This window comes from Carettochelys insculpta, chromosome 8, assembly GCF_033958435.1.
Source record: "Carettochelys insculpta isolate YL-2023 chromosome 8, ASM3395843v1, whole genome shotgun sequence".
Lineage (NCBI taxonomy): Eukaryota > Metazoa > Chordata > Testudines > Carettochelyidae > Carettochelys > Carettochelys insculpta.
The window spans coordinates 43,619,013-43,633,264 of NC_134144.1; the positions used below are offsets into that span (position 1 = coordinate 43,619,013).

Below are 14,252 nucleotides of genomic sequence, written 5' to 3' on the forward strand. Positions count from 1 at the left end.
AAAAACTACAGTTTGAGAACTGATTAGTTATTCAGGTTAATCTGCCTTCATTTATTGGAATAAGCCTGATTCTACTAATACACAGGGCTTCAATTACTTACCGGTCTCCAAAAACATAAAAAAATAAAATTAAAAAAAAAAAAAATCCACTCCCCAACAGGCTACAAACATTTAGAAAGAGTTACTTTGAGCTCTTAATCTAGATGACAATTCACGTAAACACCCCTCTAGTACTGTGTGCTAAAGCCAGTCAGTGCTGTGTAAACTCAAAAGCAGGCTTCAGTTCTGATGTCTGGTGCTAGAGCAACAAGGATTATTTTCTGTTTCGTTTCCTATGGTGATTTAACCTGAAGTGAAACTGAATGAATCTGGGGAGGGAAAAGCCACCTACTTTCAATATCTTCCATATGTGCCTGAAGAGTTCTTGCAAGGTTAATAAACTAGAAACAAGGTAAAGAGAAAGTAATTTAAATGTTGCAAAATAATCTGCAGATACTTGCAACAATTTAACAGATTTGTTTTGTTTTGTTTTTAAAGAGACAATACATTTTATGCCTTTACCACAAAGCCATTCCCACAGATCAGTCATTTTATGCCCTTATCAGTGTATGTTATTTTTAAAAAAAACACATTCAGACTATTGTTTAATAACAATTGGAAATGTGACTTTCTACTGTATCGCAAAGGATTCTGATGGTCACTGGGATCATGTCCATGCTGTATATTCTGCAAAACATGTCCAATTTAATAGTCAATATATATCAGTTATAGAAATGGGAAGATTTTTTAAAAGTAGTTCATTCCTAGAGGTACAAAATGTAATATAATATTTAAATTGATCTAATGAATACTGGCTTCATTGCTTGTTTCATGTACATTCTTCTGAAAAAAGTGGGATTTCATCAGCAAATAGAATCCACTTGACTACATGATGGCCAGAGAATATATAACAGGGACCCTGTCCTGACTATAGTAAAAAGAAAGCTTAAAAATACAATACAGAGTTCAAATACAATTTTAATGTTTGACACTAGGGTGGAGATTTTCAAAGCTCTGAGGGACTTGGCTCCCCAATTGTCTATTATCTTTCATGTAAATGGGGCATACAAATCCTATGACACTGTTGAAAATCTTAACCTACATTACTAGCAATTAAAATTTACTAATTATTACAGTAATAGCTGACTTCAGAATCACATTCAATACCCCATAATTGAAAGTTATAGTTATAAAAATATATTTTATACTTTAGTATCATATAGCTACCTGACCATATCAAGTAGGAGATGAATGCCAAATTCCCTGTCCTAAAATGTTTTGAGTCTAGGTATACTATCTGATACAAAACTAAGATGATGTGTGGATAATGTGAAGTTTTCATGGAGTAAGTTCACACTTTCTATAGTTGTGCTGCTTTTAAAAAACTCTAGCTTTTCAACAGCTAATTTGATAAAGAGCTTTTCTCCACTATATAATACCAAGTATCTTCTTGCTCTATAATAAGGTTGCAGCATCAAACTTTGGTCAAAGAAAGAATTCTGATAAGTTACTAGTGTAATGTTCACTGTACTCTTAAAATAGAAGAGAAAGTTTAAGGATAAATATCCAGTGATATGACTTAAGAGTTTCCTCGTTATTTCTGGAATTGCGCTCTAAACTGACAAGCTACAATGTAATATAGAAGTGTAAAATCCTGTCAGGGCCAAGGCCTGCAAACACGTATTTACAGATTCAGGCCACAGTACTAGCAAGCAATACTAGCATATTAGCGTACTGTAATTTCTTTAAGACTCATCAAGTACACTCATGATTGATATTTGAAATTGTATATCTTGTACAACTGAACATTTTGTAATCAGATTTTTTTCCAGTTACTGTATGTTGCACTCACATCTGTTACCGTTATAGCTGACCCCTAAATATTTGATACCCTTTTTATTCACTAAACAGTTTTGCCAGTCAAATACATTCAATAATGCATGGTGCAGTTCTCAAAAGGCAGGAACTATGACTTCACCATCATTACTTGTACTGTGATGGCACCTGGAAGCCCTAATTTGAATCATGGCTCCAGTCATGGAACTACATTTTAGAGGTTACAAAATGAAGTACCCAGGAAATGAGTTGCAAGTGTAAGTCTATGAGCATAGCAAAGTAACAGATCATCAAATAGCTACCTGAATGTTTACACAAGCAAGAACACCCACAAACATATGAGACACTTACTCACCCTGACACGTGTGCTGGCCTCACTTGCAGTTCCCAGCATATCAGAAAAGCGTTGTTCACACAAGTGTAACAACACTACAAGGTAGAGACCAGAGCTGATAAATTCATAGTCTGCCTTGAAGGGATAGAAGAAAAATTCAACAATTAAACTTTTTGGTATAAGAATTTGAAAAGCACACCAGTGCTAATGGTAGTATGCGGAGAGAAGATAACAAATACAGAGGCTTTTAAAGTCCCTCCCACTAGATTTCTGATATTAGTGCTTCATGTAATTATGAAATCACAACTAGAAACTGTTTTAAGCCCTATCTCAAGACTCTTATTCATGTAGATAGATTTAGTCACATGAGAACTTTCACTGAAGACAAATGGGACTAGTACATGAGCAAAGATTAGGATGAGGGATTTTTATGGCTTTTAGGCAGCCTTTTTTCGTAGTCACTTGACTCACTTCAGTGCTAAGTGAAAGAAAGCAAAATGCTGTCTAACCTCCCTCCTCCTTCCAACGGAGAGAGCCATTGAAAGAAAGCAGGAAAAATGAATGCAACTTCCTCCACTAAGGAAATGGGGGAGGGGAGAGAGCTAACTTTCAATGATTGATTACAAAGAAAGTTGTTTCAAACTGATGCTTACCAGAGCAGCCCCCAGCTGCCCTTCCCCTCACTGGTTAACCAGTTAAACAGTAGGTTAGTCTACAGTTAATCAGCTAACCAATTAAACAGAACTTCGTATCCCTATCACCCACTGCCTCTAGGCTGTGACCAACAAAGCTACAACTACATTGCATACAATAATGTTGCAATAGTATTTAAAAAGGAGAGCCAGTTCCATAGTGATAAATTGCAAATCGCTTACTCCCATCAGTGAGCAAATTGCTCACAGATGTAGTTCTACTGATTTTAACAAGACTGGTTCTGTGTCTGCTCACCAGTGCAAGCAGTAGGTTCATGATCTTGCTCAAGTGAATGGAATCTTGTATCTTAGTTAAAGAATTAATAGTGTGGTTTTATTTCCCTATAGGTGTCCAGGTTAAGATCTGATTTGGAGTATACATAATCCAAACCTCAGTTTTCAATTTATGCAAAAACTAGGTCACATATGTCTTATTTAATAATTACCTTGAAATTTCAAGAAAATTTATTCATATTAGTTACATAACTTAAAAGTTCAAATAACTTAGGTTGTACTATATTTACAAAGAAAGTACCAAGTGAAAGAGAACAAGAAGATCCTGTGAACAAATTTTCATACTTTAGTAAATTATGTTTCTAATAGAACAATATGTTATATGCATTCCCAGAGTGTGTTTGTATTCCTTTAAGTATACTGATATCTTAAGCAGTGACCAACAATTTCAGGATTCCACTTTTGTGTTTTTCTAAGTGTGACAAGCAGCAGGGTAGTAAATATTAGGGGGGAGATTTCAGTTTATCTACCAGTCTAATTAGAAGATTGTGGAGTTAAGAGTTTGTATCATGCTTGCAGTGTTCTCTGAAAGCTAGACTACCACCTTGAATCTGTGTAGAATTTGATCCAAGGTTCATATAGTCTTATTTCAGAGACATCAAGTAGAGGAAGTGCCAAAACAAGATGGAGAGGATTTATACACCTACAAAGGACTACGTGAAGAATCTCATTTCTTTTGCTCCTCTTCAAAAGGGCAGATGAGATGGCCTAAATAAATGTATATTATGTTCATGATATCTGGCCACATTCTCTCTTTTAAGAAAGAAGAAAGCTGTACTTCCAGCACTACACTGACACTTACCAAATTAGGCAAAATATACTAACTTGTTCATTTGCATGTGCCCTATAGAGTTCATGAATATCAAAATCCTCAAGATTAAGATGCAACTTCTCTTTACACAGCTCACAGGTAGTTACTGCTTCCAGTGAAGAACCTGATAGCAACAAAATGAGAGAGTCAGATCATATACTCAAGGTTAAATGTTATTTTCTAGAGATGGTTGACTCAATTTTATTTTATATAGCAAGATCAATCAAAAAGGAAGTGTGAAAACAATAGTGTTGGTCACGGTAGTGAATGTATGTTACAGCGTTTAGGTCTAACAATAGACTTTTTCTTGTATCACAGTTTATTTGGTTTACATCTTATATGCCTCAATGACAGCTCTGCAAAACCCCCAAGCCAATTTTATTCTCAATGAGAGCCACATAGCTTTGCCAGTAGCTAAAAGCAGCATAAAATTGCCTTTTGTGCCTTGTTAAACCATAATAGGTATATGCAAATAAACTGATCAAAGTAAGACTTTACATAAAAATACACTATTTATGCCAGTGATGGGCAACCAAAACCATTCACCTCAATAGGCCCCAGGTGTAGCCCACTGGAGTTCCAAGTGCAGCCTGTGAACCCCTGGCTGTCCCCACCCTCATATGCCTCTGGCACATTGAAGTACTGGTGTCATGCACTTCCCAGTCCTCTCCCTCCTGCCCAGCACTGCAAGTCCACTGAATCATGCTCTGTCCCAGCTCCTTCCTCTTCCTCCCAGAGCTTGAACAGCTGTGATCATGGCTCATGGAAGTGCGTGGCTCCAGTGTGAGACATGTGGGGCACAGGAGCAGATGGGGGTCCATGGGGTGCAGCTGGACCCCAGTGGGCCACAGGTTGCCCACCACTGACTTATACCATTTTAGTAATAAATCCCAGTAACACCAGAAAAACTAACAAAATCAGAAATCGCCACTTTTTTGGCATACTTTGAAAGTTACATGAAAAACTAGGATGGCCATATATACCTTTCAGAATTTCCATGCTTCTCTTAGACTATCTCTAACTATTCTGCACACTTAACACTTCAAGTGACCTTCCAAGACAGTATGATTTTTACTGCAATAGTCCATTATTCCAACAATACACCTTTCATGTAATGTAAAAAAGACCTCTCATTCTAAAGAGGTCTTCCTTACCCGAATTAATCTTTGACTGCAGCCATTTTTTCATACATTCCTGATGAACATACTGCAGACTTCCAGTGCATTTGCATGGCTCTATTAAAAGGTTGGTAGGTGATGTAGATGACATTTGACAGATTCTACATAAGTCACCTTCCTCCTCTTCAGTGTCCTCTAAAAGGAGGCTGAATAAAAGAAAGTAAGTGTTTCAAATATTGTGAAAGCTACTACACATAACATTTTTCCCCCAAACTTTAAGACCAGTGACAAAGAGTTCTCAAACCTGAAAAAGGTGCTGAAAACTATTTTGTGTGAAGATAGTTACATTGTAGGTAGCACAGAACAGAGCTGCAACTCTCTCAAAATAAAAGGCCCCTTTAACTTTTCTTTAAAGTTTCATTAAATCTATTAACCCAATCAGCTGTATTTCAGTGATTAAGAGAGACTGTCATTTACCTCTCTTTAATCTTCTGGAGTCTTTCAGGATCTCTTGAAGGTAGTATTTTAGATTTGTCACTTTCTTCTGCATCAAGTTGATTCCAGCTTGAGGGAATAATATCTACAGTTATCATAACATTGTCAGATAGGCTGCTTCCTAGTGTGGGGGGCACTGCAAACCGGAATAAAGAGCCAGGAAGAATTCCTGGTACTCCAGAGTTTCTTCTACTGTGAGCTGAATCTGGTGTGGAAGCAGTAGTTGTAGGATTGCTAGACACTGCAGGTACTGGTGTGTTGACTGCTGCCCCAGGGGAGCTGCTCTGTGCACCAAGCGGAGTCTCTTCACTTGACTCTCTTCTCCTAAAGACATGTAGTGATCTTCCTGGTGTGTCAGAGGTAGACGTTCGTGCAGATTCATCTCTGCCTTCTCTCCTTCTGGAGAAGAGAGGTGTACATCTGTTTCTTAGAGATGAGGATAACCAGGATCCTGTATTTCTACTTTCAGACTCTTGTCTGTAACTTTCTGCATCTGAATCAGAACTATGATTCTGTGAAACACCTGATAAACCCCATCGTCGTCTAAGAAAGCTAAATCCCTGAGAAGATTCAGGTGTCTGAATGCCTGGAACCTCAGGATGTGCAGTTGCAGTAGTACTAGAGTGAGCAGAAGTCTGAACTCTTGGGACAACATATGAATCTTCAGAATCTGATCTTGCACTTAATGAGTCTTGGCTAGACCTTCGTGAAAAAAATGTAGATGACATTCTAGAGGCTAAACGAGACAGTAATTGTCTAGTTGTACGCCATCCCTCATTATCTGCTGGAGGCTCACTGAGGGACCTTTGAGACAAAACCCTTTCAGTACTGTTTGTGGAAGGAATTTCATCTCTAATGGCAATATGGGTAAACTCTGGCTGTATATTCCTTTGGGAAGATTCCATTTCCCTTGCAGAATAGTTAGATCTTGAGGCGCTCCTGCTGGAGACACTGGACAATAAAGATGACTCATGTTCAGAAGGCAACTGGTGGTTCATGGATGTATTCAGCCTCAAAGTGCTTAATGAATTATCTTTTGGTCTTGCTCCCTGTGCATATGAAGTGGCAGGTCTGTCTAGATCTACCAGGAAAGAGTTGGAGAAAGAGACAAAATGTACTTGGTCATTTAAAATTTCTCTAACTGAATTACACTGAGTCTAGGATTATGTTGTAAGCACTTTTAAAAGGTTGGCGAGCTAGGTTGTAAGCAGTCTAAATTGGAGTACTGTTCCCATAGGCTGTGGCTGCACTGTAGTTATAACTTCAAATAACTTACACAATTTGCGCAATGCAAATTGCATAATTTATTTCATGTTAACTTATTTTGAACTTCGGTGCCATTCACACGACACTGAAGTTCGAAATAAGTGGCTATTTCAAAGTTTCCACTACCCCTCGTACGAGGAGTAATGGAACCAAAATACCATGCTCAACACAGCACTGCTGTTTTGAGCGTGGTGTTTAGCCATGGGAGTTGCTACTTTGGGATACACTTGAATCCTGAAAATAGCAATTATAGCATAGCTCTAGCCTTAGAGTATGTCTGCACAGCAGCATTATTCCTGAATCAGCTATTCCGGAATTGCCTATTCTGCAATAGTGCTGCTACACATAAAATGCATTTTGAAATAGTGAGCAGCCATTTCAAAATAGAGCATCTAGGCACAATAGAGCCTATTTAGAAATAGAGCCATTGGATACACTATGGCTTATTTCAAAACAGGTTCTATTCCCTGTCTACACAGCCCCTATTTCAAAATAGGTGCTACTCCTTGGCTACGTCTACACTAGCCCCAAACTTCAAAATGGCCACGCAAATGGCCATTTCGAAGTTTACTAATGAAGCGCTGAAATGCATATTCAACGCTTCATTAACATGCGGGTGGCTGCGGCACTTCGGGACAAGCCGCACGGCAGCGAGGCGCATCAATTTCAACAGGGCTCCTTTTCGAAAGGACCCCGCCTACTATGAAGTCCCCTTATTCCCATGAGTTGATGGGAATAAGGGGACTTCGAAGTAGGCGGGGTCCTTTCGAAAAGGAGCCCCGTCGGGACGAGCCGCGCGGCGGCAAGGCGCATCAATTTCGAAGTGCCGCGGCCGCCCGCATGCTAATGAAGCACTGAATATGCATTTCAGCACTTAACTTCGAAATGGCCATTTGCATGGCCATTTTGAAGTTTGGGGCTAGTGTAGACACGGCCCTTGTGGAATAAGGTTTGGCAATTTCAAAATAAGAATTCAAAACAGCGTTTGCGTTATGTAGGTGCTCAAAGAGTTATTTTGAAATAGCAACTGCTATTTCAAAAAAACTGTGCTGTGTAAAACATACCCTAAGTGAGCAGGATTACATTAATTAATTAGACTTCAACTAACTGAAACCAATTCATTAAGTCAATAGCAAAAGCCCACAATCCTTATATTGTATTTTATTCAAACTCTCAATTAATGATTCAACATTCTAGGTATGGAGAGATCAAGTTAATAAATATTAAATTAGTATCTGTCAAATGAAATGTAAGCACAATAAAATTTAAATAGCAAACAATATATAACAAGTGTTCCATTTAACACCTATTCAGTCTCCAACCAGTTTGGGCCTTTTGAAGTAAATACCCAAATTCTGTTAATTTCAGTGACCAACAAATCATTAAAATATCTCTAGAATGCAAAATTTATAGACAAAAGCATCTTTCCTCCTCTCCCAAAATAAAGTCATTCTGATATAGTTACTTTACTTTTCTAGGTATAGTGTTTAAAAAAAAATTAACAGCTTCATGGAACGCTTAATTTCAACTACGCCTGAAAAACAAGAGAACAAACTGTAGTTTCAAAAACTATTCATAAGTTTTGTGGCCTCTACTGACTAAGTGCAGTAGTAGCTTCAGTTAGAGATCTTAAAATGTATTAAGTCAGGGTGATCACACTGCCCTATGGCAAATAGACACCAGCCTCTCATCTCAGGGCTCCTCAGTCATGGGGGCAGCTGCCCCCAGGTGAGGCACCAGGGACAGGGGCTCTGCAGCCTCCTGATGAGGGGAAGTGCAGGATGGAGGCTCCACAGCCTCACAGCAGGGGGGTGCCAGGGTATTAAAAGGCCGCCCCTGGAGCAGAGCTCACTGGCAGTGGGGGTTGCCTCCATGGGGTGCAACCGCGAGACACCAGGTGCCAGGGAACAGGAGCCTCACAAATATGGGACAATTTGCCCATTTTCTTAAAGTTAGGATGCTTGTGAGACAGAGACTGTCCCAGTAACAGGACAGATGGTCACTCTAAATAAAGTACTTAACTTCAATATTATAAGAAAGTTTACAATTTCAATCATCCTTCAGTTAAACAAAAACAAAAAAAACATAGCAAGATTGCTGGTTGTTACCTAGCAGTGTACAACAACTTTGGCTTTCATTAAACTGTGACTCTTATCTACTATACCTGTTCAAAGGCTCAAATATCCAATTGGCTCAGACAGGATCAAATAACTAATCATTTCGTATTATGGTTCTCAATTTGCTATCTAGTTGTCAATTGGCTTAACACAGCAATATGATCCAATCAGCCAATTACAATATTATTCTTGAATCTTCTAATTTAATGTTTCCCTTCCCACCCCCACCTTTTTTTTTTTTTTTTTAATTATCCATCTGCTGCCTTGTTGGATGCATGATATCTTTAGATCCTGCAGCTGATCTTCAGAGAGTAGTTACTGAAGCCATCTAACTCCCAGGGCAATTTTTTCCAAGTTACAGTAGCTGAACCAGAATTTCTGTTTTACATCTGAGTCCCAAAAGACCAGCAGCTATTGCTGATGATAGCCTTCTTCCTTGGGGGCGTGGGAAGGCTGGAAGAAAGTAAATCTAAAAAAGGAGAAGTAGGAACAGCTAACCAACCAGGTAAGGAAAGAAACTGCTTTTTCTTTTTTTAAAGAAGCAATTTACATTAACTGGAGTCAAATGTTAGCCTGTGTATTATAGCATTATAATCCACCATATCACTTCAAACTTCTCAACTCCAGTATTACATGGGCCCTGAAACTGAAAGGAGAACTCCACAGGTAGAACCCCACTGATTTAACTAGCTCTGTGCAGGTGCAGAAATCCCTCTGAAGGGCTTTCCTTGCACAACTGAAGTCATGGCAAAATTTCTGCATTATTTAACATTAGGCTACCACTGGCACGAAAGTGGATACCTTCTTGGGCAGTAAGGCACCTCAGTTTTGCATACAGATCCGATTGGCACAACGTCCCATTTACTTGAATGAGTCTCCAGCACAGTATACTGACCACCCACATCACAGTGCAAAATTGGGGTTTGTATTTTTTCCTCTTCCCTTTATTTGCCCGATACTCATGAGAATGGGGATTCTGCAAAGCTTTCCATTAAAGCACTGGTGAACTGGGACGAGCCTTTCCCTGAATAGGTAGTAGGAAGACTATTTGAAAGGCAAACGAGAAAGTCTGGGGGTGATGATTAAAGTTCTGTTAAAATATTCACAAGTTTAACATTCAAGTCCAAAGATTGCTTTGAACCCTGAAGCCATACAAATCTGAAATTTTTTATGAAGCTCTCTGTGGTTTTAGGTAAGTCTTTCAAGCTGGTTGTGTGTCCACTTAACAACTAATGACTTTTATAAATTTAGCTCTTCAGATTATTGGAGCATAAGCTTTCACGGGCAAAAAAAGCTCCAATAAACTTGTTAGTCTATAAGGTGTCACAGGACTTCTCATTTTTGCAGATACAGACTACTACAGCTACACTTGTTTTCAGCACATTGTTCTCTTGTAAAGGTGTATGGTAGAACTCTTTGCAAATAAATAGCTACATGTGTGATATTTGAGCTGATCCGCTGTCAGGCAAGAGATCAGTTAGATAAGTGGGACAATGTTTAGATGTTTATTAGCCAAATAACCTAGTTCATACTTATTCTTTATCAACTGGGGAATACTTAAAAGGTTTAACAAATCAGTCAGTGGAAAACAGGCTGATGTTGAGAGAGTAGAGAGGTTTGCTGAAAATTTTGTATCAATGCAATATAATGTGTGAATCAACACTGAGCTCAATTCAGCTGTTTGCCATACTGCATACAAGACTTTTTTTCCCAACCAAGATCTAGCCAGATAATTATTCAGCAATTAGTTCAACTCTTGTCCATATTTGGCTAGCTGAGTTAAGTGGACCAACAATCTATAAAGAATTAAAGTAGATGTGTTGTTTTTAAGTGACATATGAAACATTAACAGAATGACAAAGTTAAACACCCAACCTATATACTTGCAAGCTTTGAGCTGAATACATACATGCTGAAGATGTAAAGTCACCATTCCTGTGACTATAATCCACAAGACTATTAACAGGTGGATCTGTTCTCCTTTCTAACTCTCTCCTCTCTCTCACAATCTCCGTTCCCAGAGAACTGAGCACCACTGATGATGATCTAGGAACTTGATTATATCTCCATGACGAATCTGAAAACAAGAGAACTCTGTATAAATCCTACCGGTAATACAAAAAATTCAGTAATGCTAATTTTACTTGAACATCTAATTTGCTTTAGTGTATTACAGTATAGTTGCACTGATGGCTTTTTAAAACTTGTTTTCTAAGAACACCACATTTTCAGATCATGAGCAATTTTTTCAGTTTGGCTCTTGTTCACGGCACAAAAAAGGTGCTGAACTTTGTTTTAAGATTGAAACATTTTGGGTCTTTTTGATACCAGCTTAACCACCTAAGCAGGACATACTTACATTTTCACCAAAACTGAAATGCGTGCTCACATTATTATAGGTTGTACTATTTTTGAATGAAATACAACAACATATTACTTCAGTCTGAAGACCAACCAAATCCAAAAAAGCAAGGACCAAGGAAAATATTCCTTAGATAGCCAATATTGCTTTATTATTAGTGGCTATTTCATTTAATACACCAAATATGTCTGAAGCTGCACTACAAACATACATGCAGCAAAACATCAATACTGTATGAAGGAAGATTTAGCCACCTCCATTTTACATCTTATGTCACCCATCAGTTTTCAAGTGAGGGCACCAGCCCATGCAAATGAAAGCAAGCTAGTGAAAGTGAGTTAATGTAGCAATGGTCAATCTTGTGGATGCAACTCCAGATTATAATTAAACTTTCTGTGCAAAGGACTTTGTAAGAACCTGTAATCGCTTAGTTTCCTGTGGGTCACTACTGACCACAAGAGCAAAATTTATTGATGATGCCATGGGCTCTACTGAATACTCATCATCAAGTGGAAGCAGAGGTGGTGGTACAGGAATGCAAGAATTTGTTAAATTGCCAGTGTTCTCAGATTTGTGTGTGTTTAGCTGGACATAAGGTTATGAATACTGGCCTATGTATAATGAAGTATAATACATAATTGTGTTTAACATTGAATTTTTTGGAAAGTTAAGCTTATAAAAACCATACCCTAAACCAAACCAATTCTAAAATATTGTGAAATATGGCAAATAACCAAAGTACCCCAAGCAAATTTAACTCTGTCCCTTTATTCTATGTAAGGTAAGCGTGATACATCAAACCCCTTGATACCTTGTTGGTTTAGCAAGATCCCTAGTTTCTGTGGCTGCCTTAAAATCTGTACTTCAGCTTCTCACTTGTGGCTGAAGTCATGTTAAAATCCGTCCATCCAGGATTACACAGATTACAATTGTTTAACCTTGAATGTAGGCACAAGCTCATGTTTCTAAAGCTGCTGGGAACCAAAGCACTGAGGATGGCAAAAGGACATACACATTCTCTCTTTTAAAATGACACTGTGACATGAGAAGTTTCTCCCCATCAGGAAAGATGGAACAAATTAGACTTCACTGTAGTATTTATATGGAAAAGTAAGAGGAAAACTCTTGGTTCTGCAGACTTCTGAAAGCAGAGTGAATATGGATAAGACAATGGCACAGATGAACTATTCTAATTAGAGGGTAAGCTTATTAAGGTCTAATAAGATGCTGTGTACCACGCAATTCATACACAGTTCTGAGTAAGATATGCAAACACTGAGGAGAGTGTTCAAGACCACACTTAGCTGTTTCAGGTATTTTCATATTTTTTTTTAAAAAACCTCCAACATCAGTTTTAGCCTACTTCACTGGGTACTAGTCTGTGGCCTGTCCAATAACACACATTTTAGATACATGTTTACAACTTAACTCCAGCACTACATTCTCTCTCTCTCTCTCCACCCCACCCCACCCCCTGCCTCAGATCTGAAATCATAACAACTTGATGTCCAATACGGGCTTGAAAGCTCCACTGCCCAGCGTATAGAGGGCCACCTTTAGCCCCTGCTGTTTTAAAAAAAAAAAAAAAAAAAAAAAAATTTTTTTTGCTTCACCTATTCCCATAGAACTTACAGCCAACTGGGGTACTCAGGGTTATGTGAAAGAGCTAGGATTCAGTAAAGAATTTGCTCCCATAAACCCTAATGCTCTTGAATAACTATTTAAATTTTAGTTTCAAAACATAAGTAAACAGCTGCAGACTTTCTTCTTTAGGACTCTGACATTTGATTATCTTTTAGTCTAATTCTTCACCTTTAAATGTGCTGTACAAAACTATAGGAATGTTTTTTTACTAAAATAAATGACTAATTCAGTGGTCTCTCCAAAACGGAGTTAATGTGTCTAAACTAGATGCTGACAAGGATAACAATTGTGAACACGTTTAGCTATTCAAAAAACACACTGAACAGTAGAAACAAGGTACTTAAAGCCTCTATGGCTATGTCTACACTTGCCCCCTTCTTTAAAGTGGGCATGGTAATCGGGGTGATGGGAGATTAGTAATGAAGTGCTGCGATGCATATGCAGCACTTCATTAGACAAATTCCCCTCCACAGCAACTTTGAAGCATCAAGCTTCAAAGTGCCAGCATACCTGTACCTGCAGGCACTTCAAAATGCCCATGCTACTTCGAAGTGCCTATGGCTACACAACATGCCGGCACTTTGAAGTTGCTGTGGGGACATAATTTGCCTATTTTTCTGATTTACCATGCCCCCGTCTTTAAGGGGGCAAGCGTAGACATAGCTTAAGTGTATTAGAGGACATATACAACTTGGTACAAGCATACTGTTCAGAACTACATTTTATACATACGAAATTACCCTGGTTATAATTTTCTTACCTGAAACTGCATTTAAGCCATTACTTCTTGCAGAAGAGGTAGATGTATAGGAAAGCTTCGGTCTCTTTGAATCACTATCCTGTTGCTGGTTATGCAGTCTTGGGTACGCTCCCCGAGCTCTCTCAGATTCACCATACCATGTAGATGAAAAATGAGATGAGGAGGATGTAGGCTGTGTTTAGAAGAAGAAAAGGAAAAGAACCTGGAAAATAGCTTCACTTAACCCATTTAACTGTAAATATTTACTTGTATATGGCTAGAACCAGCTGCGTAAAGTCAACAAGAAAATCTGCATCGACTGATTGCTTTTCTCTAGCATTGATCATTTGTATTGTTCAAATTTACCTCAGTCAGTACCTTTTTAATAGTTAAAGGGAATATAGTAAACAGAGACCTTTCGCTATATTTTAGGATTTAGTCTATATTTACATATTTCAGGAGCAGCCTGATTCTTTGCCCCTTCCCCACAACCGCTCCTCTGAAC

General features: G+C 38.4%; 1 protein-coding gene across 2 annotated transcripts in view; it reads right to left on the minus strand.

Moving 5' to 3' along the window:
• MARCHF7 (membrane associated ring-CH-type finger 7) overlaps nt 1–14,252 on the minus strand; it is a 32,720-nt gene that overhangs the window by 3,338 nt on the left and 15,130 nt on the right. For both annotated transcript variants that reach the window (XM_075002096.1, XM_075002095.1), the window contains exons 4-10: nt 13,769–13,940; nt 10,912–11,079; nt 5,602–6,700; nt 5,161–5,330; nt 4,021–4,130; nt 2,231–2,344; nt 392–440 (exon numbers count right to left, since the gene is read on the minus strand). In XM_075002096.1, coding sequence (XP_074858197.1) covers nt 392–440; nt 2,231–2,344; nt 4,021–4,130; nt 5,161–5,330; nt 5,602–6,700; nt 10,912–11,079; nt 13,769–13,940 — 1,882 coding nt within the window. The remainder of the gene's footprint in view (nt 1–391; nt 441–2,230; nt 2,345–4,020; nt 4,131–5,160; nt 5,331–5,601; nt 6,701–10,911; nt 11,080–13,768; nt 13,941–14,252) is intronic.